Below are 27495 nucleotides of genomic sequence, written 5' to 3'. Positions count from 1 at the left end.
TGGCACTTTATCAAAGTAATACTATAGAAAATTGTAATAGCTCATGATTAAAACCATCAGCTCCTCCTACATGTTGTTTAAAATAGTAGTTTATGTAGTAGAAAACCAACGTTTCATGAAGGAATCAGAGTTTGATTAATTGTCGTACCAGTCAGCCTTGTGTATCTTGTGTATCTTGTGTAAAAGAGACATTATAGTTAAGGTCCGACTAAGGGACAAAATGTGTGTGTTGAATGATTTTTGGGCTTTGTGGTCTGAATGTTTGACTCATTCAGACCACGTGGACGTATGAAGGAAAGTAGAAATCATCTTGGCTTGCCTTTAAAAACAGCAGCTGAGACGAAGCTTTATTGTTTCCAAATCTTCGTTAATAAGAGCTCAAATCCTTTAAGTCAACGCACGCGCACAGCAAAATGCCTTTTTCAGATGCTTTAATACAACATAAGTTATTGAAATGTGCTGTAGTTTTGCTTTGCTATTCTCGGGGATGGGAATAATTTGATTTGAGGAAACTCAGCACTTTGTTTTAATTATGAACCCATTCAACAGGAAAGAATGAAATTATAGAGATTTGCACCAGCAGTTGCTATAATGGAATATAAACAATGGTTTATGGTTTATAATTAACACATTTAAAGTAGAAACACTGTCAGAAAAGGTTTTGACTGTGAATCAAACAAATCACCCCATTCGAAGAGTTTCCAGGTGATTTATGAAACGCACCTGGCAAACTGTTCAAACTGTGTCTGAGCTCTTACTGTTCGTCTCTACTCCTTTCCCCTTCTCTTGTTGCTGAGGGACGGCTGGCAGCTTTCAGATGAATGGCAGGTTCAACAGAGAAGGAGAAATGGAAAGAGAAAAGGGGAAGAGGTGGAAGTGAAGAGGAGAGGAGAGGAGAGGAGAGGAGAGGAGAGGAGAGGAGAGGAGAGGAGAGGAGAGGAGAGGAGAGGAGAGGAGAGGAGCTGTTTGCTCACCATGGGTCGGGTCACTTGGGCAACACCAATCCTGCTGCCAAAGAAAGAAACACAAGAAAAGAAAAGAAAGTGACGGGGGAGGAGGGGGAGGATGATGGGAACCAGGGGAGGAGAGCTGAAGGGAGGCTGGATAGTGCAGAAAATTGGTGAGAAAGACGTTTTTTGTCACAAATCATCATCCTCTGTTCTTCAGTGAAGTGCCAAACGGATCTGGATCAGGATCTGTCAAGACTAAAGTAAACTTTTAAGACATTTTGGAGTAAAGCTTTCCCTGGGTCTGAAGGAGGGACAGGGAATTCTCTGTCATTAAGAAAAAGGGATTTGAGTTTTCAAGACATGCAGGAGGAATCCTGTCCAAAGCTTCAGGAAGGTTTGATAATAACAGTAAAACATACAGTATGTTGCACTGAAGGCATCTGCTAAACAAAGAGTTCTGTATCTAAAGTTAGCACAGAAAATAAAGCATTTATTTCAACTAGAAGTGAGAAGAAAGGAATGTTTCCTATAAAGATAAAGGTCATGAGTTCAGGTCCCTGCTGCAGCAAAAGCTTTTCTTTGTCTAAAATACGTTGTTTGGTTGCCATCCTTTAGTTTTTTATCACTATTAATTCACCTTTTGACAACGTTCACTGTCTATCGTGCCAGAAATATTGATTGATTTTTGCATTGTTTCTTAAAATTGGCCTCTGAACGGTGATTCGTTTCCAGTGAGCTTAGAAAAGTTGGATGTAAGAAGTGTAACTCTATGAAGCGTGCGGATACCCAGCGAAGGGAAGCTGAGGATTGGAGAAGTGCAGGACACGGAGGTGGAGGCTGGACGGAGAGAGCAGCAGGACTCTTCCAAGTGAAAAGCGTTACATCAGAGCCGAGGAATTCCTGCCTTTTCTTCCAGCTCCTTTTGTTATTCTTTAGAGAGAGTTGCCTTATTCTTCTCACCGAGTGCTCCGTCACCGCCGGACCTCGGCACAGATAAAGAAGGAGAGGGAGGGAAGGCAGGGAGGGAGAGTGAGGGGGAGGAGAGGAGTGAGTCAGGGGGGAGAGTGAGTGAGCAGAAACACAGTGAGGGAGGGGGGGGGGGGGGCTGACAGGAAACCATGTTTTTACAGTTCCTGGTGCTGCTATAAAAAAAGATTTAAAAAATAACACGAGGAGCAGAAGGTAGGAGCAGGAAGTGATGGATGACTGTCGTGTTAAAGTCACGCACACATCTGGTTTATTACAATAACGCAAACTTTACTTGTACTTTCGATACTTAAGTACATTTAATATCCTCCCGGTGATTTTACTCTTTGTGGTTTTAGTGGTACTCTTTGAGGGACTCAGAGAGACCCAGAGGTGCTCTTGGGGTACTCTTTGGGTCTTTGTTGTACTTTGTGCATCTGGTTTCTTGCTGCCCAGTGTGTAGGATTAAGTAGCATCTAGCGTTGTGGTTGCAGATTGCAACAAAGGACAAACCTCTCATCTCAGCCTCGTCTACGGTGGCCTCTCATTTGTCTGTGCTGAGCTTCAGTAGAAACATGTCGCTCCCTCTGCAGATATTAAAAGGTAAGAAAAACACAAGAGTTCTTAGTTTCAGGTGATTATACACTAATGAAAACATAGTTATGAATATTATATTCCAGTGCTGCCATCGTATCCCCCTCAATCCCCCTGAATTACACACACTGGGCCTTTAAATGCTGCTTATTAGTTCGATTTAACACCGTTAAAAGTTTCCTTTTACTGTGCTGTGATCGTCCCAGGTTGAGCACTGTGGGCACACTTTACAACACTTTTCTTCAAACGGGTTTTTCTAATCACAGTATAACATTCAGCTCAAGCAGAAGCCGTATTGAGGAGCTATACGGGGCCTTTAATGTCGTGGCTGTTTGCACCTCAGTCCATCCAGACATCAGGCAAACTTTAGTTTTTTGTCCTGTTATGTTGTTTTGAAAGTCAGTAAACACCAGTAAAAGCAGCGCTCCAGGCCGTCCCACCACAGTAAACTCAGAGATTTAATAAGTTTTTCCTAATTGTCCATGATTTTGTCCGGTGTAAATGATGTGGAAGCCTTTGGGAGAGAGTACTGCAGCCCGTTGGCGCTCAGGGGAGACGAGGTGAGCTCTCTGCCAGCCCGTTACAAAGCAACCATCACATTTTCATCCACATAAGCTGCAGAGTTGGACCGAGCTCTGATTTCTGTCCTTCCTTAATTATTTTTAGGGCCCGAGCACGAATCTCGTGCGAGGACCTATTGGATTCGCTCGGATTATTAGGGCCCGAGCAGGAAACCTGCGAGGTCCCTATTGTAATTGTAATGATTATTATTATTATTATTTTCCTTTGTCCCAAATGATCGCATTTTTCACTGCCTGAACATGGACGAAAACGCGATTTTATTTGGTAAATACATCAGGCCTCGCGAAAAATTTTATAATCTGTTGTCATTGTGAATTTTCGCCACTAGGTGGCGCTATTATCAAGGAAAGTGCGTTTTGGCTAATAACTCCCACGTACTTTGTCGCATATTCAAAAAACTTATATCCACGCGTTCAGTGAATTCTGCTGAATCTCCTGATATAGGCCACGCCCACATCCGCCTACCGTTTTTTTTCGCTAGCTCGCAAAATGTCGCAAACCTACTTTTTCTAACTCCTCCCAGGGAATTCCACCGATTTGCACGAAACTTTGCACACAGCATCTGTGGACCCTCCTGACAAAAAGTTATTAAAAGAATTTTGATATTCCAAAGAATACTCAAGTTATTAAATAACAATTTCCTGCAGATTTCCGTCAAAACAGGAAGTGTTGCATATCTCCACATTGGTTTGTCCGAATGACATGAAACTCAGGATAATACTTCCCCATGAGCCCCTAAGGCTCTGTGCCAAATTTTGGCCGACCACCACTAGGTGGCGCTCTTTAAATTGAAGTAATTTATATCTCCACATCCGTTTGTCTGATTGACATGAAACTTGGTACACTTATTGCAAATGCCCTCCTGAGGATGGCTGACGAAGGTCTTACCGCTCCGACACTAGGTGGCGCTCTGGCGGCAGTTTCATTTTCTTTTTGGCACAGTGCCCACACCATAATACTTATCGATATGAAATTCATTGGGGTGGTACACACTGGCCCCTGTAACTCACACACCAAAAATTACCACTAGGTGGCGCTGTTATCAAGACAAAACCGTTTTTCCCTTGACTGCCTTCACTTTTCATTACTCAACGGAAGTTGATGCATGAACAAGCCCCGACGGCAGCATGCCCCGACACGCGTGGACTGCGAGGGCCCGTACATCACTGCTCGCAGTTTTAATTATTAGGGCCCGAGCAGGGAACCTGCAAGGACCCTATTGTAATTGTAATGATTATTATTATTATTCTTATTTTATTCCTTCTTCCAAAATGATCGCATTTTTCACTGCCTGAACATACCCCAAAACTCGCCAAACTTGGAATATAGATCACACCTGGCGAAAAATTTTATAATCTGTTGTCATTGTCAAATTTCGCCACTAGGTGGCGCTATTATGAAGGAAAGTGCGTTTTGGCTAATAACTCACACATACTTTGTCGCACATTCTAAATCCTTATATCCACGCGTTCAGTGAATCCTCCTGAATCTCTGGGTATAGGCCACGCCCATATCCGCCTACCGTTTTTTTTCGCTAGCTCGCAAAATGTCGCAAACCTACTTTTTCGAACTCCTCCCAGGCAATTTCACCAATTTGCACCAAACTTTGCACACAGCATCTGTGGACCCTCCTGACAAAAAGTTATTAAAAGAATTTTAATATTCCAAAGAATACTCAAGTTATTAAATTACAACTTCCTGCAGATTTCGTTCCAAACAGGAAGTGTTGCATATCTCCACATTGGTGTGTCCGAATGACATCAAACTCAGGATATTACTTCCCCATGAGCCCCTAAGGCTCTGTGCAAAATTTCGGGACATCACCACTAGGTGGCGCTCTTTAAATTTAAGTAATTTATATCTCCACATCCGTTTGTTGGATTAACATGAAACTTGGTACACTCATTGCCAGTGCCCTCCAGAGGATACCTGACGAAGGTGTTACCGATCCGACACTAGGTGGCGCTCTGGTGGCAGTTTCATCTTAGATTTGGCACTGTGCCAACACCATAACACTTATGGATATGAAACTCATTGGGGTGGTATAGACTGGCCCCTGTAACTCACACACCAAAAATGACCAGCAGGTGGCGCTGTTATCAAGAGAAAAGCGTTTTCCGTGAATAACTCCCACATAATATGTCGCACAGTTCAAAGCCTTATATCTACGTGTTCCCTGAATCCAGATGAAGTGATTGATGTAGGCCACGCCCACGTTCACCCCAAATTTCCATTCGCAAAATCGCGCGAACTGAAAAACCTACTTTTTCGAACTCCTCCCAGGCAATTTCACCGATTTGCACCAAACTTTGCACACAGCATCTGTACATGCTCACGACAAAAACTTATTAAAACAATTTTGATACTCCAATAAACACCCAAAATATAGAATTACAATTTCCTGCAAATTCTGTTCAAACAGACAGTCTTCCATATCTTGACCAAATGCAGTCCCATTAACACACGGACAGTTAAGACATACATACACAATAATCGGGCAATGCGGCCGGGTAACTGGCAGGCCCCGACCGCAGCACACCCCGACACGCGTGGACTGCGAGGGCCCGTTCATCACTGCTTGCAGTTTTAATTATTGTTGTTATTATTATTATTTTATTTTTTCTTCTGCCAAAATGATCGCATTTTTCACTGCCTGAACATACCCCAAAACTAACCAAACTTGGAATATACGTCACACCTGGCGAAAAATTTTATAATCTGTTGTCGTTGTGAATTTTCACCACTAGGTGGCGCTATTATCAAGGAAAGTGCGTTTTGCCTAATAACTCCCACATACTTTGTCGCACATTCAAAAACCTTATATCCACGCGTTCAGTGAATCCTCCTGAATCTCTGGGTATAGGCCACGCCCATATCCGCCTACCGTTTTTTTTCGCTAGCTCGCAAAATGTCGCAAACCTACTTTTTCGAACTCCTCCCAGGGAATTTCACCAATTTGCACAAAACTTTGCACACAGCATCTGTGGACCCTCCTGACAAAAAGTTATTAAAAGAATTTTGATATACCAAAAAATACTCAAGTTATTAAATTACAAATTCCTGCAGATTTCGCTCAAAACAGGAAGTGTTGCATATCTCCACATTGGTGTCTCCGAATGACATGAAACTCAGGATAATACTTCCCCATGAGCCCCTAAGGCTCTGTGCCAAATTTTGGCCGACCACCACTAGGTGGCGCTCTTTAAATTGAAGTAATTTATATCTCCACATCCGTTTGTCTGATTGACATGAAACTTGGTACACTTATTGCAAATGCCCTCCTGAGGATGGCTGACGAAGGTCTTACCGCTCCGACACTAGGTGGCGCTCTGGCGGCAGTTTCATTTTGTTTTTGGCACTGTGCCCACACCGTAATACTTATGGATATGAAATTCATGGGGGTGGTACACATTGGCCCCTGTAACTCACACACCAAAAATTACCACTAGGTGGCGCTGTTATCAAGACAAAACCGTTTTTCCCTTGACTGCCTTCACTTTTCATTACTCAACGGAAGTTGTTGCATGAACAAGCCCCGACGGCAGCATGCCCCGACACGCGTGGACTGCGAGGGCCCGTACATCACTGCTCGCAGTTTTAATTAGGGCCCGAGCAGGAAACCTGCGAGGTCCCTATTGTAATTGTAATGTTTATTATTATTTTTATTTATCCCAAATGATCGCATTTTTCACTGCCTTAACATACCCCAAAACTCGCCAAACTTGGAATATACGTCACACCTGGCGAAAAATTTTATAATCTGTCGTCGTTGTGAATTTTCACCACTAGGTGGCGCTGTTATCAAGGAAAGTGCGTTTTGCCTAATAACTCCCACATACTTTGTCGCACATTCTAAATCCTTATATCCACGCGTTCAGTGAATCCTCCTGAATCTCTGGGTATAGGCCACGCCCATATCCGCCTACCGTTTTTTTTCGCTAGCTCGCAAAATGTCGCAAACCTACTTTTTCGAACTCCTCCCAGGCAATTTCACCGATTTGCACGAAACTTTGCACACAGCATCTGTGGACCCTCCTGACAAAAAGTTATTAAAAGAATTTTGATATACCAAAAAATACTCAACTTATTAAATTACAAATTCCTGCAGATTTCGCTCATAACAGGAAGTTTTGCATATCTCCACATTGGTGTGTCCGAATGACTTCAAACTCAGGATCCTACTTCCCTATGAGGCCCTAAGGCTCTGTTCAAAATTTTGCCCGATGACCACTAGGTGGCGCTCTTTAAATTGGAGTAATTTATATCTCCACATTGGTTTGTCGGATTAACATGAAACTTGGTACACTCATTGCCAATGCCCTCCTGAGGATAGCTGACGAAGGTCTTACCGATCCAACACTAGGTGGCGCTCTGGTGGCAGTTTCATTTTTTATTTGCCACTGTGCCCACACCATAACACTTATGGATATGAAACTCATAGGGGTGTTAGACACTGGCCCCTGCAACTCACACACCAAAAATGACGAGCAGGTGGCGCTAAATGGCTCCATAGCGCCCCCTGGAATATTTCAAAATTGAAGCCCTGCCTCCTACATGCACGTACATGAACCAAATTCGGTAGGATTATGTATCATGACCAGACGCACAAAAAACCCTCTTGGACACATACCCTCAGTCCAACAGGAAGTCCGCCATTTTCCTTCAAATTCAATCTTTTGCCATCAATCAGGAAGTCCTGATAACTTCAACATACAATTTCCCATCGGCATCAAATTGCTCACACATGTAGAGGGGCTCGCCCTGAACACGTCTCTGCATCAATACTATGTCATATCTATAGCGCCACCCACTGGACACAGGAAGTCAATGAAGATGTCACTGTTGTGTTTTGTGTGACACGAATCCCATTTAGGTAGGACATTTCCACAGGCAACGGGCAAGCACACAACTGGGCGCACAGGCCTCCGACGGCGCCACAGCCCAACGTACGTGGACTGCGAGGGCCCGTACATCACTGCTCGCAGTTTTAATTTTTATTATTTTTAGGCCAAAATGATCGCATTTTTCACTGCCTGAACATACCCCAAAACTCGCCAAACTTGGAATATAGATCAGACCTGGCGAAAAATTTTATAATCTGTTGTCATTGTGAATTTTCGCCACTAGGTGGCGCTATTATTCAGGAAAGTGCGTTTTGCCTAATAACTCCCATATACTTTGTCGCACATTCAAAAACCTCATATCCACGCGTTCAGTGAATTGTGCTGAATCTCTGGGTATAGGCCACGCCCATATCCGCCTACCGTTTTTTTTCGCTAGCTCGCAAAATGTCGCAAACCTACTTTTTCGAACTCCTCCCAGGCAGTTCGACCGATTTGCACGAAACTTTGCACACAGCATCTGTGGACCCTCCTGACAAAAAGTTATTAAAAGAATTTTGATATTCCAAAGAATACTCAAGTTATTAAATAACAATTTCCTGCAGATTTCGGTCAAAACAGGAAGTGTTGCATATCTCCACATTGGTGTGTCCGAATGACATGAAACTCAGGATAATACTTCCCCATGAGCCCCTAAGGCTCTGTGCCAAGTTTTGGCCGACCACCCCTAGGTGGCGCTCTTTAAATTGAAGTAATTTATATCTCCACATCCTTTTGTCTGATTGACATGAAACTTGGTACACTTATTGCAAATGCCCTCCTGAGGATGGCTGACGAAGGTCTTACCGCTCCGACACTAGGTGGCGCTCTGGCGGCAGTTTCATTTTGTTTTTGGCACTGTGCCCACACCATAATACTTATGGATATGAAATTCATTGGGGTGGTACACACTGGCCCCTGTAACTCACACACCAAAAATTACCACTAGGTGGCGCTGTTATCAACACAAAACCGTTTTTCCCTTGACTGCCTTCACTTTTCATTACTCAACGGAAGTTGTTGCATGAACAAGCCCCGACGGCAGCATGCCCCGACACGCGTGGACTGCGAGGGCCCGTACATCACTGCTCGCAGTTTTAATTTTTTTTATTTTTCTTCTGACAAAATGATCGCATTTTTCACTGCCTGAACATACCCCAAAACTCGCCAAACTTGGAATATACGTCACACCTGGCGAAAAATTTTATAATCTGTCGTCGTTGTGAATTTTCACCACTAGGTGGCGCTGTTATCAAGGAAAGTGCGTTTTGCCTAATAACTCCCACATACTTTGTCGCACATTCTAAATCCTTATATCCACGCGTTCAGTGAATCCTCCTGAATCTCTGGGTATAGGCCACGCCCATATCCGCCTACCGTTTTTTTTCACTAGCTCGCAAAATGTTTTTCGAACTCCTCCCAGGCAATTTCACCAATTTGCACAAAACTTTGCACACAGCATCTGTGGACCCTCCTGACAAAAAGTTATTAAAAGAATTTTGATATGCCAAAAAATACTCAAGTTATTAAATCACAAATTCCTGCAGATTTCGCTCAAAACAGGAAGTTTTGCATATCTCCACACTGGTGTGTCCGAATGACTTCAAACTCAGGATCCTACTTCCCCATGAGCCCCTAAGGCTCTGTGCCAAATTTTGCCCGACCACCACTAGGTGGCGCTCTTTAAATTGAAGTAATTTATATCTCCACATCCGTTTGTCTGATTGACATGAAACTTGGTACACTTATTGCAAATGCCCTCCTGAGGATGGCTGACGAAGGTCTTACCGATCCGACACTAGGTAGCGCTCTGGCGGCAGTTTCATTTTGTTTTTGGCACTGTGCCCACACCATAATACTTATGGATATGAAATTCATAGGGGTGGTATAGACTGGTGCCTGTAACTCACACACCAAAAATGACCAGCAGGTGGTGCTATCTAAATGACAAAATAACAGCTTTCCTGTCACTTCTCTTTCCTCAACGGAACTTATTACATGAGCACGCCGCAACAGCAGCATGCCCCGACACGCGTGGACTGCGAGGGCCCGTTCATCGCTGCTTGCAGCTTTAATTATTATTATTATTATTGTTCCATCCCCAAAATCGCATTTTTCACTGCCTGAACATACCCCAAAACTCGCCAAACTTGGAATATAGATCAGACCTGGCGAAAAATTTTATAATCTATTGTTGTTGTGAATTTTCACCACTAGGTGGCGCTATACTCAAGGAAAGTGCGTTTTGGCTAATAACTCCCGCATAATTTATCACACATTCAAAAACCTTATATCCCCGCCTTCAGTGAATTGTGCTGAATCTCCTGATATAGGCCACGCCCACTTCCGCCTAACGTTTTTTTTCGCTAGCTCGCCAAATGTCGCAAACCTACTTTTTCAAACTCCTCCCAGGCATTTTCACCGATGTGCACCAAATTTTGCACGCAGCATCTGTGGACCCTCCTGACTAAAAGTTATTAAAAGAATTTTCATATGCCAAAGAATACTCCAGTTATTAAATTATAACTTCCTGCAGATTTAGCTCCAGACAGGAAGTGTTGCATATCTCCACGTCGGTGTGTCCGAATGACTTCAAACTCAGGATCCTACTTCCACATGAGGCCCTAAGGCTCTGTTCAAAATTTGGGATGATGACCACCAGGTGGCGCTGTTTAAATTCAACTATTTTATATCTCAACATTGGTTGGTCGGATTAACACGAAACTTGGTACACTCATTGCCAATGCCCTCCTGAGGATACCTGACGAATGTGTTACCGATCTGACACTAGGTGGCGCTCTGGTGGCAGTTTCATCTTAGATTTGGCCCTGTGCCAACACCATAACACTTATGGATATGAAACTCATTGGGGTGGTATAGACTGGCCCCTGTAACTCACACACCAAAAATGACCAGCAGGTGGCGCTGTTATCAAGACAAAACCGTTTTTGGCTAATAACTCCCACATAATATGTCGCACAGTTTAAAACCCTGTTTCTACGTGTTCCCTGAATCCAGATGAATTGATTGATGTAGGCCACGCCCACTTTCGCGCCAGAATTCCATTCGCAAATTCGCTAAATGCCCCTAACCTATTTTTTCGAACTCCTCCTAGGCAATTTATCCCATTTCCACAAAACTTTGCGCACAGCACCTATAGACCCTCCTGACAAAAAGTTATTAAAAGAATTGTGATGGTCCAAAGAACGCCCAAAATATAAAACATCAATTTCCTGCACATTGTGGCCAAACACACAGTCTTGCCTATCTTGATGAAATACAGTCCAATTAACACTAAACTTTTTGTAATTGTGTTGGATGGCCTGATGAGGGTTTGTACAAAATTTGGTGCAAATCAACCAATAGGTGGCGCTTTTATTGCTAAATGATGAAAGAACAGCTAGTTTGAAGGATTTTTAGCTCCTCTTCTGGGTTTATAATGGGTGTGTATTGCGTGAGCTAGAGTGGGTGACATCATCGCTAGAGTGCAGAGCAGCTGCAAAAACTTTAGAAAAAACTCTCTTCCGCTTGATTTGGGTCCCACAGCTTTTACTTCACATAGACAATATATACATAGAAATATAGGAAATCTTGTTGGCTTTCATATGATCATCTTATTTCAGATGTGCGACTTAAAGTTTTGGCTGTGGAAGCCCTAGAGTGACAAGAACTCCAGCAACTCCGCCATAAGCCGCAGTGTTAACTTTGAGCCTAAATCTCTGGAGTGGAGCAGACGGTACCGGTTTTGTCTCTCGCTCTTGTGCCCTCATTTTTCACTCTACAGAAATAAAAAATACATCACATGGTTCAGCAATGTCTCCTGTTACTCACTGTATACATATTTTGGCCATAACCATTACACTTTTTTCTAAACCTGCAGGTGTTTGAGAGGTGTTTTCCCATTCATTCTTATGGGGACATTTTCAACTTTGGTTCTGCTACTGCTCCAGCATCTGTGCAGCTACAGAAACTGTTTGGCTGTCAAACTGTTCAGCTTTTTAAGCTCTTTCAGCCTATTACTTTCAGCTTTTCAACCTTTTCAACTTTTTCAAAAATTCAGCTTTATGTTCAGCTATAGAAACCATTCAACTATCAAAACATTCAGCTTCATGTTCAGCTAGAGAAACCGTTCAACTATCAAAATGTTCAGCTTTTTAAGCTCTTTCAACCTATTACTTTTCAGCCTTTCTTCCTTTTCAGCTTTTGAAAAAATCTGCTTTTTCTGCAAATTCTTCACCCAAAATACGTCTCTGCATCAATACTACGTCGTATCTATAGTGCCACCCACTGGACACAGGAAGTCACTGAAGGTGTCACTGTTGTGTTTTGTGTGACACGAATCCCATTTAGGTAGGACATTTCCACAGGCAAGGGGCAAGCACACATCTGGGCGTGCGGCTTCTGACGGCGCCACAGCCCAACGTACGTGGGGGGGCGAGGGCCCGTTCATCACTGCTTGCAGTTTTAATGATTATTATTTTTTGTTATTTTTCTTCTGCCAAAATGATCGCATTTTTCACTGCCTGAACATACCCCAAAACTCGCCAAACTTGGAATATAGATCAGACCTGGCGAAAAATTTTATAATCTGTTGTCATTGTGAATTTTCGCCACTAGGTGGCGCTATTATCAAGGAAAGTGCGTTTTGCCTAATAACTCCCACATACTTTGTCGCACATTCAAAAACCTTATATCCACGCGTTCAGTGAATCCTCCTGAATCTCTGGGTATAGGCCACGCCCATATCCGCCTACCGTTTTTTTTCCCTAGCTCGCAAAATTTCGCAAACCTACTTTTTCGAACTCCTCCCAGGGAATTTCACCAATTTGCACAAAACTTTGCACACAGCCTCTGTGGACCCTCCTGACAAAAAGTTATTAAAAGAATTTTGATATACCAAAAAATACTCAAGTTATTAAATTACAAATTCCTGCAGATTTCGCTCAAAACAGGAAGTGTTGCATATCTCCACATTGGTATGTCCGAATGACTTCAAACTCAGGATCCTACTTCCCTATGCGCCCCTAAGGCTCTGTGCAAAGTTTTGCCCAATGACCACTAGGTGGCGCTCTTTAAATTGAACTAATTTATATCTCCACATCCGTTTGTCTGATTGACATGAAACTTGGTACACTTATTGCAAATGCCCTCCTGAGGATGGCTGACGAACGTCTTACCGCTCCGACACTAGGTGGCGCTCTGTCGGCAGTTTCGTTTTGTTTTTGGCACTGTGCCCACACCATAATACTTATGGATATGAAATTCATTGGGGTGGTACACACTGGCCCCTGTAACTCACACACCAAAAATTGCCACTAGGTGGCGCTGTTATCAAGACAAAACCGTTTTTCCCTTGACTGCCTTCACTTTTCATTACTCAACGGAAGTTGTTGCATGAACAAGCCCCGACGGCAGCATGCCCCGACACGCGTGGACTGCGAGGGCCCGTACATCACTGCTCGCAGTTTTAATTATTATTTTATTTTTTCTTCTGCCAAAATGATCGCATTTTTCACTGCCTGAACATACCCCAAAACTCGCCAAACTTGGAATATAGATCAGACCTGGCGAAAAATTTTATAATCTGTTGTCATTGTGAATTTTCGCCACTAGGTGGCGCTATTATCAAGGAAAGTGCGTTTTGCCTAATAACTCCCACATACTTTGTCGCACATTCAAAAACCTTATATCCACGCGTTCAGTGAATCCTCCTGAATCTCTGGGTATAGGCCACGCCCATATCCGCCTACCGTTTTTTTTCGCTAGCTCGCGAAATGTCGCAAACCTACTTTTTCGAACTCCTTCCAGGGAATTTCACCAATTTGCACAAAACTTTGCACACAGCATCTGTGGACCCTCCTGACAAAAAGTTATTAAAAGAATTTTAATATTCCAAAGAATGCTCAAGTTATTAAAAAACAACTTCCTGCAGTATTCGCTCCAAACAGGAAGTGTTGCATTTCTCCACAGTGGTGTGTCCGAATGACTTCAAACTCAGGATAGTACTTCCCCATGAGCCCCTAAGGGTCTGTGCAAAGTTTTGGCCAATGACCACTAGGTGGCACTCTTTAAATTGAAGTAATTTAGATCTCCACATCCGTTTGTCGGATTAACATGAAACTTGCTACACTCATTGCCAATGCCCTCCTGAGGATAGCTGACGAAGGTCATACTGATCCGACACTAGGTGGCGCCCTGGTGGCAGATTCATTTTTTATTTGCCACTGTGCCCACACCATAACACTTATGGATATGAAACTCATAGGGGTGTTAGAGACTGGCCCCTGTAACTCTCACACCAAAAATGACGAGCAGGTGGCGCTAAATGGCTCCATAACGCCCCCTGGAATATTTCAAAATTGAAGCCCTGCCTCCTACATGCACGTACATGAACCAAATTCGGTAGGCTTATATATCATCACCAGACGCACAAAAAACCCTCTTGGACACATACCCTCAGTCCAACAGGAAGTCCGCCATTTTCCTTCAAATTCAATCTTTTGCCATCAAGCAGGAATCCTCATAACTTCAACATACAATTTCCCATCGGCATCAAATTGCTCACACATGTAGAGGGGCTCGCCCTGAACACGTCTCTGCATCAATACTATGTCATATCTATAGCGCCACCCACTGGACACAGGAAGTCACTGAAGATGTCACTGTTGTGTTTTGTGTGACACGAATCCCATTTAGGTAGGACATTTCCACAGGCAACGGGCAAGCACACAACTGGGCGCACAGGCCTCCGACGGCGCCACAGCCCAACGTACGTGGACTGCGAGGGCCCGTACATCACTGCTCGCAGTTTTAATTTTGTTTGCTTCTCCTTTTTTTTCCTTTTCATTTTTTTCCTGCTTCCTTCGTCCTCTCCTTTCTTTAGTTTGGATACTCTTGGATTCCTTTTTGATATCTTCTTTGCTTCTTTAGTTTTTTCTCTTCTTCCATCTTTCCATCCTTCCTTTTCCTCCTTCATTCCTTCCTTCCTTCCATCTTTCCCCCCCCTCTCGTCTTCTTATTACTATCTTTCCTTCCTGTCTTCTCTCTGATGAAGACTTGGTCGACAGCAGCGGAGAACAGGTCCAAGTTTCCTCACTGCTCCTGATTACATCAGCACATGCAGTCATGCTCTCTCTCTCTCTCTGTCACCCTCACACACACACACACACACACACACACACACACACACACACACACAAGCACACACACACACACACACACACACACACACACAAGCACACACACACACACACACACACACACACACACACACACACACACAAGCACACACACACACACACACACACACACACACACACACTCAGACACACACTCTCTCCCCCTTCTCCTCTCTCCTTTTGGAATAACAACTCATGACATCACCAACAGCTGCCCAGCTGCATGAAAGAGTGTGTGTTTGGAGTATATTCACAATTGTGTGTGAGAGTGTGTGTGGGTGTGTATGCATGGTCGGGGGGGTGAAACTGTCAGTTGCCAAGGTAACCGAGCAGGATCTGTCAAGGGGAGACTGACCGCCTCCTCCGCTGGTTTACAGTTGCACGCAAAACTTTGCAGCAGCAGTTATGCAACAAATATCTGCCTGTCTGTCTGTCTGTATGTCTGTCTGCCTGCCTGTCTGTCTGCCTGTCTCTCTGCCTGTCTGTCTGCCTGTCTGTCTGTCTGCCTGTCTGTCTGTCTCTCTGTCTGTGTGTCTAAACTCTTTTCTTTTCCCTCTCTCTTCATCCATCTATACGGTCAACCGCCTCTTGCTTTTGTCCCCACAGCTGGGCCGGCTCATTAGGGCCGTAAAACCTTTTTAATTGGATATCGGGGTCTTTGCGGTCGTTTCCATTGGCCTATTGGGTTGTCAGTCGATGAATCCATCCGTCTCTCACTGACAGAGGCCTGTTGGTCGTCGTCAGCACTTTTTCCCACTTTACGGGGGAACCATTGTGCAGAGAAGCTGAGGCAGTTTCAATGGCGAGTAAGAGCAGGTTAAAAGGCTCTTTATGGTTTGACAGAAGCTGATATTAGGGAATGATTTGTGGATTGAGAGGTTTTATATGTAGCTCTGAAACATCGGCAAATCATTAGCACACTCATTTTAAGACATTAGTATAAGTACAGTTGAGAAGCAGCTGATTGTCCCTCAATCTTATCTGTGTGCATACACACAATAGATAAACAATAGTTTATTTTCTTTTATTATTTGGGAATTGTGTTTATTTATGGCACAAATCAATTAATAAACACATTTTACAGTTGGAATTAACCAGTGTAGTGATTACAGACACAACCTTCTGCATGCGGCTGATAAATCTCACTGTCAGTCAAACTTCTTCTTCTCGTTCTTCAGGGAGATGAAACCTGGTAATGATGAATACATATTGGTTTATCTCGGTGATAAGATCCTTCGGTGCACAATATACTGGTGGGAATTTTAATAATCTTGTTTTTGAAACGACTGACTTTGAATGAGACTTGAAATAATCACTGATAATGTCAGTTGAGTTATAATGAAACACTGAATCCAGGAGGGTCGATGTGAACACGTCTTTGCACCAAACTTTTGTTATATTCTAACGTTTTTAATGCCGTGGAAAGTTTTTATTATTTGTTTTTAATCTCAACCCTTAAGTGAACTTTTCTGTGGGAGAAGTAGGTCAAAATGAAATGTTCGGCTCCTCGTTTATTCCCCTTCATAGTGGAAACTTTATGAGACTGTGATGTACAGACGCATGATACGTCACAGTCTCCAGCTGACCTTCGGCTCCTCCCTGTCCGTCCGTCCTCTCTCTGGTGCTATAAGCCTTTTTATACACATTTAACCCTCCGGAACAACAAGGTGTTGAGCTGCACCTCTAACAGCCGGCTAATCCAGCAGATCTGATCAAAGGTAGCCAGTTAACCTGAGCTTATCCGCAGCCTAAGGAGATCTGTTTAATGAGCTTACATTAAACCAGCCGCCACGTCTCACTGTGCTTCCAATCAGCTCGCAGGGAGACGCAGAGGTTATTTTATACGACGGGATGGATTTTTATTTATTTAATTCTTTTTTAATCTTGAAGTCTTATAGTTATCTTCCTCTGCCTGGATTTAATCTTCATTGACATACAGTAATATTTTCTATATGTCCATCTTTCCCTCTTTCATGATCGCATTCAGTCTCACTTCAGTTTCAGCTTCAGATCCCTTAGAAAAGCTTTTTAACTGCGACTGTAGTGTAATATAAAGTATCACATATCATTTTAAATGAAGCATTGTGATGCTACAGACACCTCAGCCTTTAAATCATATTCTGCAGACATAAGGAACAATGTTTATTTTGTACAGCAGAAATCAGCAAATATTACATCATTTTTATATTATTTTCTGTGAAGACGAATGCAAAAACTACCGTTCCCACTGAAATCGTGACTCACATCGAAGTATCTGTCAAAACAATCACAATATGACATGTGATCGTATCATTCAGCCCTGATTCCAGCTGACTGTTTCAAAATGTGTTCCCCAGTAAGATTTCCCTGTAAAATCTGTTCATTCACAGAGAGAAAGACTTCTCTCCATTTTATAAAAGTACGTCTTTGAGATACAGTCCAACACTTTAATCTGAACAACTGTAGATAAGAAAGACTCTGTGTCTTCTGTCCTCCACATGTCTGTGTGTCTCTGCCTACATTTCTGTACTGTATACGTCGTGCAGAGCCGCCGTGTCTTTTTGTCTCTCTGTTTTTCCTGACGTTACTTTGTTGTGACAGGTTTCACAAAGGTTTCTCTCTGTGCGTCCCGGTCTGTCTGTCTCTCTGCTCGTCTCTGTTTGTCTCCCTCTTTCTCTGGTGTCACTCCATTTTGACATTACTGTCATGACTCTGTGCCGATCTGCCTCTCCCTCTCTGGGTTTCTGTCCATTTCTCCGTCTTTCCTTTTGCCTTCCCGTCGCTTGATGTTTTGGGGATGTGACAGAAGTCGTGTGAACCTCTGGATCTCTTTCTATTGGCTGTCTTTCTCTCTCCTGCTGAGGTTTTTCCGTCAGAGCGGTGCTGGAAGTGAAAAAGCTGTACATCTCAGCATAGCAGGGGTTGAACATCATGTACCTGTGAACACAAGACCTCTGGCGACGCTGTCACATCTCGTCTCCTCTTCCCGTCTGTTATTCTCTGCTGATATTTCTCAAATATTAAAAAAGTTTGAGAAACTTCCCAGACAGGGAACTCGATCTTTAAGCGGACTCTCGGGGGGGAAAAATCTGTGATTTTCAAATGGGTCACTTTGCAGGAATTCACCAGAAAGTAATTGACAACAATCGCTGCGCAGGCGAAATGTAGTGAAAACCAGACTGTTTATGCCTTTAGTGGATTCTGAGCTGAAAAACAACATTAATAAAACAAGAAGGAATCACAATTTTTCAGGTCATGGAAGTTCTCGAATTTTTACATGAAGGTCTGTGAATTTATCTTCATATCCTGAGTGTCCCAGTTTGCAGCTGCAGCCCGTCAACCTTAAATCACATCCGTGCCTTTATTTTTCTTTAGATTCACCGGATCAGGACGTTTTTCACACTCTGGGAGTCGAGTTCATACTATAATATGTAAAGAATCATCTTTGATGACTAATGTTTTCATGCAGTTTAATGTGAACAGGTGCAACGATTGATCCAATCATTGATTAGATGTTGACTATCACACTTTTTGTACATTTCAAGAAAAAAAAATCAAATTCTCTGATTCCAGCTTCTTAAATGTGAATATTTTCTGGTTTCTTTCGTCCTCTGTGACAGTAAACTGAGCAGCTTTGGGTTGTAAACCAAACTCGGGCTTTAGTAAACACTGATTGTTTTGACCAAACAATTAATTGATTAATTGAGAAGATACTCAGGGAAGCAGGGAAAGCATTAACTAGCAGCCCTGTAGTGAGTATTGTCTACAGTAGCCCAGAGCGGCCGGCTGCAGGCGGTGAATGATGGCTGCTGCAGGTTGACCGCTCTGCTGCAATTACTGTATCAGGCCAGGAGACACAGAGTCGTCTTTACCGACAGGAGACAATGTAGCGTCCTCGCTGCAGCGGTCAGTGTGAGGTCACTCAGAGACACCACTTTCACCACAGGACGGTCAGACTCCTGTTAGTTAATCAGCTGCTGGTTAATCACCGGCGTGTAGTGCGACAGAAAAGGCTGAAAATCAAAGTTCAGCTTTTCTGAAATGTATTTTCTAGCTAAGCACAAACTGAATTCCCTCTAAACAAAACAGCCGTTATGTGTCTTCTCCTGCCTCTCGGAGGTTTTTCATGCTTCCAGCAGCAGAGGGCGGATGCTCTCCCCCCTCCCGCTGCAGGATCCAGCTGCTCTGATCTCTGACATGCTAACATGTCGCTCTCTGCGTTCGATCTCCAGCACCGAGGGACGTTCTCATCCTGGAGTTTATCCAGCAGCATCAGTATGCGTCGTCATACTGAGCATGCATATGTTGCTGTGTGTGACTGTGAGTCAGAAATCAGAGGCGAAGCAGCTCGCTGTGCTTTCTGTCTGCTGCCTCCGGTGCCTCTCTGGTCAGCAGGGAGAGGAGGAGGAGGAGGAGGTGGAGGAGGAGGTGGAGAGCAGAGGAGGAAGGAGTGAGTCATGCTAGTTAGACTTTAATAAAAACAACTGCCAGGGTCCACAGCCTGGACGATGATGATGATGATGATGATGATGATGATGATGATGAGAGTTCTGGTGTTGAACGAAGTGGTGTTGGGTCACTTGGTCACTGTGGAAATAGCGAGCTGAAGTTCATGTCTGGTATGAATTTCACAGATTTCCAATCGTCATCGTCCTCTGACAGAGAGAAGAGCTGCAGTAATTGAACCTCTTGTACTTTTTGTACTTGAGGCTGCAGGTTTGTCCACCGTGACGCTGAGTGCGGCTGAGAAGCTGCAGGCCTCCTGACTGGCTGTAGTCTTTACAGTTAACTGTATTTACTAAACACTTTCCAGTGACTTGCTCCAACTGTCCCACAGCACCATGACTGGAGAGATGTAACTGAAACGTGTGACTCAGTGGAAATCAAACCTCTGGCATTATTTACTGCTGGCACAGTTGCAGGTGTTTCATCTGAAACTGTGTAGGACCAGAATATTTAAGAACTTGTGAGACTTTGGAGCTCAGTTCTTTGTTTTATCTCTTCATCTCTACAAACTCTTGTGGTTTGCTCCGCTCTCTGTGTTGTAGTCCTTGAGTTGTGGATCATGCATAATCTTGTTTGACGTTTGTAATGTTTTCCCCGTATTATTTAGCGCTGTACTGCACATCCAATTTTCCCAAACACTGTAATAAACCCTTGCATGTTTCTTGGCTCCCAGGATTGTCCATCAGGACTTAAACATGTTTGTATGCTAATAGAGTTTGAGGTTCTTCTCGTGTGTTTGTTGTAGTAATACAAGTTTAGATTAGAGCGCGACCGATACAGCGGATGGCTGATATTATTGGTCGATATCAGCCATAAGTCTGTGTGTATCAGCCGATATATAAATATTGTAATTTTATACTCCCTAATATGAGTATCCCCAGAAATCGAGTACAGGTCCGGCTGTAGTCTACACATTTTCTAGACCAATCATGAAAAACAGCTGCTGAAAGTACCAGAAATTTGAAATCAGTTTTATCTCCTGATGAGGGAAAAGAAAGAAGAAAATATGTATCACCATGATGCAAAACAGTCCCTGCAGATGGTAAAAAGACATTAATAGTAATATGTTAAATCTGCTTGGTCGTTTGGTGGTTCTTCTTGCTTTTTTCTGTAACTACATGAAGACAGTCTGATAAACGTTGCTATGTAAACTCTTTACAGCGCTGAACACATATTACTTCAGCAGCTGCAGCACGTCGAGTTTGGAAACAGCTTCCAACCGTTAAAATGTCAAATGATGATTTTCATTTTACAAGGGGAAATGCAAGAGTCACACACACACACACACACACACACACACACACACACACACACACTCAGTGATGTCTTGCACCAGTGGGACCAGTAGCAGAGTTACTGCCGAAGGAGCTCACCATCGATCACTGCGGGAAATTCTGTTGCGTTGGTGCTGCTCTGTGGGTTTGTTGGACTGTGTGTGTGTGTGTGTGTGTGTGTGTGTGTGTGTGTGTATGTGTGTGAGTGTGTGTGTGTGCTGCATGATGAAGAAGGGGACATCGGGACAAGAGCGAGAAAAATAAACATATTAATTGATGAAGACTAACAACAGCTGCCCCTCCAACATGATCAGCCCCTTCACTGCCTGAGCCCACTGTGCTACTGTACCACTGCACCACCTTGACAGACTATAATACCTCCCTAACACGGCACCGTTCAAGGGTTTAATTAGCAGTGTACGCACTCATGATACAAAGAGCAACTTAGATAAAAGAGTCAATCGTGTTTTGCACTTTATGAATATTAATTGATCTTTAAAGTCAGTGTCTTGTCACGACATTAAGCGGGTCTGCAGTTGTGCAGCGGCGCAGCTGTACAGCAGCTTCAGTCTGATCTCCACTGACAGAGTGGCCTTTTCTGCTACAATTACACTCATCATACACACACATGACAAAGCATGCACACACACACACACACAATCGCAACACATAAATACGACAAACACACAGTCCCATGCCAAGACAATGGCCTGCTAATCCTTGCTTCTGATTGGACGAGTCCAGATTACCCAGAGGGCACCAGCTGTCGGGGAGAGGCGAAGCCCAGTTTTCACAGTATCAGTACACAGACACACACACAGACACACACACACTCCACCAGTCATGTCATTCTGCTCACTAACGATGAATTAAATGCAGGACGAGGCTGAAATGTTCAGTGTTAGCATGTGGCTACACCTGAAATGTAATGCTAACATGTCATGCTAACAGCCAGCCTGTGGTGATTTGTTAGCTTGTAGTCAAGCGTTCAGCTGCTGTCATCAGAGACTGTTTGTCACTGCTGTCGACACGCTGTAAAAATAGGAATGGGAATTAATCTCGCTGCAATGCTAACAGGCGTTTCAAAGGTCCAGGTAGCCAAATACTGCAAAAGCCCGAATGTTGTGTGTGTGTTTTATTTTTAGCATCTGTTGTTCCGACCCAGTTCACATTTTAGGTCATGAGAAATATTAAAAACATCCTTAATTCGGTCACGAGAAAGAACATTTTCGACATTCATAAAATGTTTTAAGTAACGCAGCTGATCTTTTATAGTTTCTTTACGACCGGAGCATTAAAAAGGTCTTTGGTTTGGCTTTTTGAACTTTCTACATGCACACACACTGTATAGCTTCCGTCCCTCGTTCCCTCGATCCCTCCGCTCCCAGCGCGGCCACAAAGGGCCGAGCCGGGCCAAACCGAGCCGGTCCAACAATGCGGGGAGAGGGAGGAGACAGGAAGTGCGAACTGACACGCTGCTGAGCAGAGATAAGAGCAGATCCCACTAAGTACTGGAGTCGAGGGAGAGACAGAGATGGAAGAGGGAGAGGAAGGGGAGGAAATGGGGGAAACAAAAGGGACATAAAAGGGGAGTTCGAGAGGGAAGAAGGAAGGAGGGTGAGGACGGAAAGTGAGTAGAGAGAGGGAAAATAAAGAGAGATTTACTTTCAGCGTGTTGTTGAGATACAGACGGACTGAGAGGCTTTGCATTGGCCTAGATTCTCCTCTGTTACACCCTCTGTCTGTCTGTCTGTCTGTCTGTCTGTCTGCCTGTCTGTCTGTCAACACATGACCTTCCCCTCTGGATCCAACAATGACGTATTTATTCTCTTTGAGGTTTCTAACCTGCATCATTGTCGTCCATCATGAAGTCATAAAGCATCAGTACGGTGATGTGTGTGTCGCTGTTTTGGCTTCAGACACCGACTGTGAGGTTAAAGTGCTGATTTACAGCTGCTCGGGGGATCATTTGTGGTTTTTCATCTTTTAGCATATGATTTTCTTGCAAACTGTTGTGTTTCAGCATTGTGACTACTTTTTTATCGTTCCAAGCAGCCATGGGTTGGATAAAAGAAACATTATAGTTATGAGGTAATGCAGCAAAGTCGACAAAGATAAAACAAACCTAATACGGACCTGATGTTCGCTGGTTTGAATAGCGTAGGGACGTGGTTGGCCTGTAAGTGGTGGGAAAAACATGTAAACCTGTAAAACCTACTGTTTATTTGACAGTTGTGAGAAAAATCCTTCTGTATAAAGGATCACTAACAAAGGAGTTAAGACTTGAGAACACTCATTGGATGAACAGCGAAGTGCAGTTTTGACGATAATCGTGATATTTAAAGAAGAAATATTGATGTAAATGAAACGTATACGATGAAATCAGGAATATAATCCAGCTGCTCTTAAATCTGTTCTGTTTCTGTACGTTCTTGTGTCGTTGTGGTGGTAAAGCATCTTAACGCTGGTTGTTAAAAAAGCAGGAGATGCCTTTAGTGAGCTGTCTGCTGCCACAGTGTGGCTACTCCTGCCACGCAAAAGTATGTCAAAGGAGGTGACAGACAAGAGCGAAACAAAATGTGTTTGTCAGTGTGCAGGTTTTTCAGGTTGGGTACATTTTCTATAGACTTCATAATATTTTAAATCCTTTTTGCAACAACAACCTCAGTGTTTCATTTTAAATGTACTCGAGCAGAGAGACAAACAACTAACACTGAGTGTCTGGTCGCAGGAACAGGAAACAGGAAGTGCATCAGCTGGAACATACAGTATATAAATGCACACACAACAACAGATGCTAACATGTAGTTTTTCGATCACACGTCTCTTGTATTTCCTGCACACGCTCTGCTCTGCCGTCCTCAGTGAACATAAATCCCAGTTTGTCCTGCTGAAGCAGTTTAAGTCCTCTGGACCTCCACAGCTCTTTCTTTTGTTTGATAGCGTTCAGCCTTTTTATTTGGAGCTGGTATAAATCTTAATAAAGACACAGTTGTTAATAATTACATGCATGTTCTGCCAAAACTGAAGCAGACGTTTGGAAATCACAGCGGCGTGTTTTATTTTTCATGTGACCAGGGAATTAATTTCCTGATTGGACGAGGTCCTGGAAACAGACATAAACTGAATGTTTCTGATATGTTTAGGAGGAGCGGCTGCTGAGGAAATATGAACTCTGATGTTTTCTGGATGTTGCATTTCACATGTGAGGTCAAGAATTACAACGTTTGTAGCCTTTATTTTATCTGATTGGTCTGAAAACGCTTTAGGAAATCTAATCTTGAATGTAATTACAAGGCTTTAATTAGTTTTATGATATAAATATCATCTTCCAAGCTTAAAGTTCTACGTCTCTTTTTCTCCACTTAATACATTTCTTGATAATTCAGTGTTTTGTTCTGTTGTTTTCTCTGTTGTTGTTACTATTTGCTGCTGCAGCAGAGTAATTTCCCTGCGGGGATCATTACAGTTTCTTGCTCTCTTCTCTTCTCTCAGTTGTTATTTTTTTTGAAAAGCCGTATAAGCCGGGGTCGGTTTCATTTTTATTCAACCGCACATTAAATAATGATAAAATTAGAACAACTCTGGTGACTGCTCTGACTGCTGAAGTCATAATTGGGGCACCTTATTCTGCACAATATCAAACCTTTAGCTGCCCTCTGTGAGTTCACACCCAGCTGTGGAAACATTATGAAACATTAAATGCCTTCATGCAACACATTTGTTAATCAGTGACACCGATAATGAGCAATAAGATTAACTGATTTACAAATCAACCACCTGTTTGAGTATTTTCATACCAGCAGCTGACAGAAAATTGCTTTTTATTTTATGTTTGCTGAAAATAATCTCCTCGTGCCTCCTCTGTAGCTCCTCGCCTTCAGTTTGAACTCGTGCACTGACCCGCCTGTCTGCATGTGTGTGTGTTTGCAGGGACGACAGAGCGGGTGTGTCTGATCCAGGGGACGGTGGAGGCGCTGAACGGCGTCCATGACTTCATCGCTGAGAAGGTGCGGGAGATGCCTCAGAGCACCCAGAAGACAGAGCCGGTCAGCATCCTGCAGCCGCAGACCACCGTCAACCCCGACCGCGTCAAACAGGTCCGTCTCAATGTCTCTCTGTGCTGTCGACCCAAAATAACTGAGGCCATACCATAAACACTGTGTGTGTGTGTGTGTGTGTGTGTGTGTGTGTGTGTGTGTGTGTGTGTGTGTGTGTGTGTGCGTGCCAGCTCTGCCTCTGCTGAAGGGGTGCGTGAGGAGGAGAGGGAGGGAAGTGTTTTGCCTTTGGAAGGATAAACTGTGTGTTTCTGTGGTCGAGCTGTGATTTTCTGTCTGAGTGAAGCTGAATGAGGCGAAAGAGAAAAAAAAAGAAAAAGTAGACCATGCAGACATGTAAACAGACGAGGGAGGGAGAGAGAGGGAGGGTGTGACACATGAAAAACAAGGCAAGAAGAACAACAAGAATGAAAAAGTGGATTAAAGAAAGGGGGGAGGGAGAAAATGAGAAGGGGGAGGAAGAGAGAGAGAGAAAGGGAGGAGCGGAGGGAGAGAAGCCAAGATGAGAACTGAGATGAAACGGGAAGAGAGATGATATTCACTTAGACAGGGTGGAGTGTGAGAGGTGTGAACACATGAACTCCACATGTGACATGAACTGCTTCCACACACACACACACACACACACGCACACACACACACACACACACACATGCACACACACACTTTGCCTGAAACCTTAACATCCACACGCCAACTGGAAGCAGTTTCCTGCTGAGGGAGGAAGTGTGAGCGAGTGTCCTGATCACCCTCTCATGCGCACACGCTTACACACACACTCACACACACACACATGCAAACGCACACACACACACATGCACACACATCAGTTTTGTGTGATGAGTGTCTAAATCAAAAACATGGAGCTTTAACTTTCCATCCCTCTGACTTCCTGCACACACACACACACACACACACACACACTCTCTCTCTCTCTCTCTCTCTCTCTCTCGCTCCCTCTAATTGGAGCAGTTATGAACATGATGATCAGGGTTCAGTAGCAGCCACTGTCATCGGTCGTACCTCCGTGCAGCCTCAGGTCCGCTCTATCCGTCCTAACCTCTCTGTTTCTAGTTGAAGCAGCTCTGTTATGAATTTTGATGTGATTACATCATCGCTGCAGTTCTTGTGTTGGAGTAACTTTTTTGCTTGTACAAATGTTGTCTGCGGTCTTCGTGTTGTCGTCGCCCACTCATCTCCGTGTCCCCGGTCAGATCCACTGCCAGGTGTGTGGAGGTGTGTTAGCGTGCAGAGCTGTCGGCCACAGCGACTTTTCACAAAATGTTCTCATCTTTCGGCTTTAATTTGCCTTAAAAACACAAGAAAAATAAACTTCCACAAAGTTGCTTTCTTGCTAAGAGACGTTTGGCGCCAGTAGTTCACGTGAAGCTCGCTCCACCGCTGACTGTGCAGATAAACGCGAGCGCCGACAGCAGCTGTGTGGTGGAGGACAATTAGTGCGGCCATTGATTATGATCCCAACCTGTTTAAGTGATTATCATCGTTCTCTCTTCATGATTGCTCTCTATTGATTAGTCAGGTCTGGCATTGTTTCCATCTATTGACTGTTCAGACCTGCAAGCCAGTGTATTCGACCAGGCCTGCGGGCACGGGCACACACACACACACACACACACACACACACACAGTGATCACAGAAAAATGATTAAATGTTGATTTTAAGGAATTAAAATCTTTAAAAGTTAAAAGACAAACTAGTTTTAAAATCAGTGTGAATAGATGTTAAATGTAATCACGAGGAAACAGTGAAAAACTAAACTTTTTTTTTTTTTAATTCCCCAGAACTTTATGTTTTCGTCGTCTCGTCGCTCTGCTGTTGCGTTAGTGTTGCGTACGTTTCCCCTGCTGTGATTTCTCATTCTCTGTCATAAGCAGAATTTGGGGGCAGGGGAAAGAAAAGCGACGCTACGCCTTTATAGCTCTGAATAATTATAGTTATCAGACTTGTGTACACACACACACACACACACACAGACACACACACAGCCCTCAGAGACAGAGGATTTTTTTTTTTTTTGCACAGCACACATTTCTAAGGTGCAGTTACGAAGAGAGTTTCATGCATAATTAATCAATACTGGATACACACACACACACACGCACACTAGCTCACCCACACTCGGTCCTTGAGCCCACACACACTCTGCAGAGTTGAACTCAAACAGGCTCATGCAGATAACAGCACTGAGCTGCGTTTGCACATATGGTGTCGTCTTCTTGTTCTCGTTTCATTGTTTTAAAAAATGCTCTATTTTTTACTCTCCTCCGAGTGGGACGCTTCATCGTTTGGCCTAAAGTATCGGCACACTGAATATTACAGCGTTAGGGAATTGTTCAACATTTCGATTCTGGGAATCCCAGTCGGCCACAAGAAGGTTTAGTGAAGCCGATCGCAGACTTTTCCAAAGCAAACTGAGGTTGTCACGCAGCCAGGAGAGAATCCAGGAAGTTTCTGATCAGAGTTTAAAGGAAAATGGAGCATAGAACAGCTGTCAAACATACAAGTG

At 43.6% G+C, this 27495-nt stretch overlaps 1 protein-coding gene across 2 annotated transcripts in view; it reads left to right on the top strand.

The window, feature by feature from the left end:
- The window catches only part of nova2 (NOVA alternative splicing regulator 2), a 104960-nt gene that overhangs the window by 44000 nt on the left and 33465 nt on the right, over positions 1 to 27495 (top strand). For both annotated transcript variants that reach the window (XM_084350868.1, XM_084350869.1), the window contains one exon: positions 24843 to 25009. In XM_084350868.1, coding sequence (XP_084206994.1) covers positions 24843 to 25009 — 167 coding nt within the window. The remainder of the gene's footprint in view (positions 1 to 24842; positions 25010 to 27495) is intronic.

The sequence above is a fragment of the Pagrus pagrus genome, assembly GCF_965226575.1.
Source record: "Pagrus pagrus genome assembly, chromosome: 4".
Taxonomy (NCBI): domain Eukaryota; kingdom Metazoa; phylum Chordata; class Actinopteri; order Spariformes; family Sparidae; genus Pagrus; species Pagrus pagrus.
This window is presented reverse-complemented; position numbering and strand designations above follow the sequence as displayed.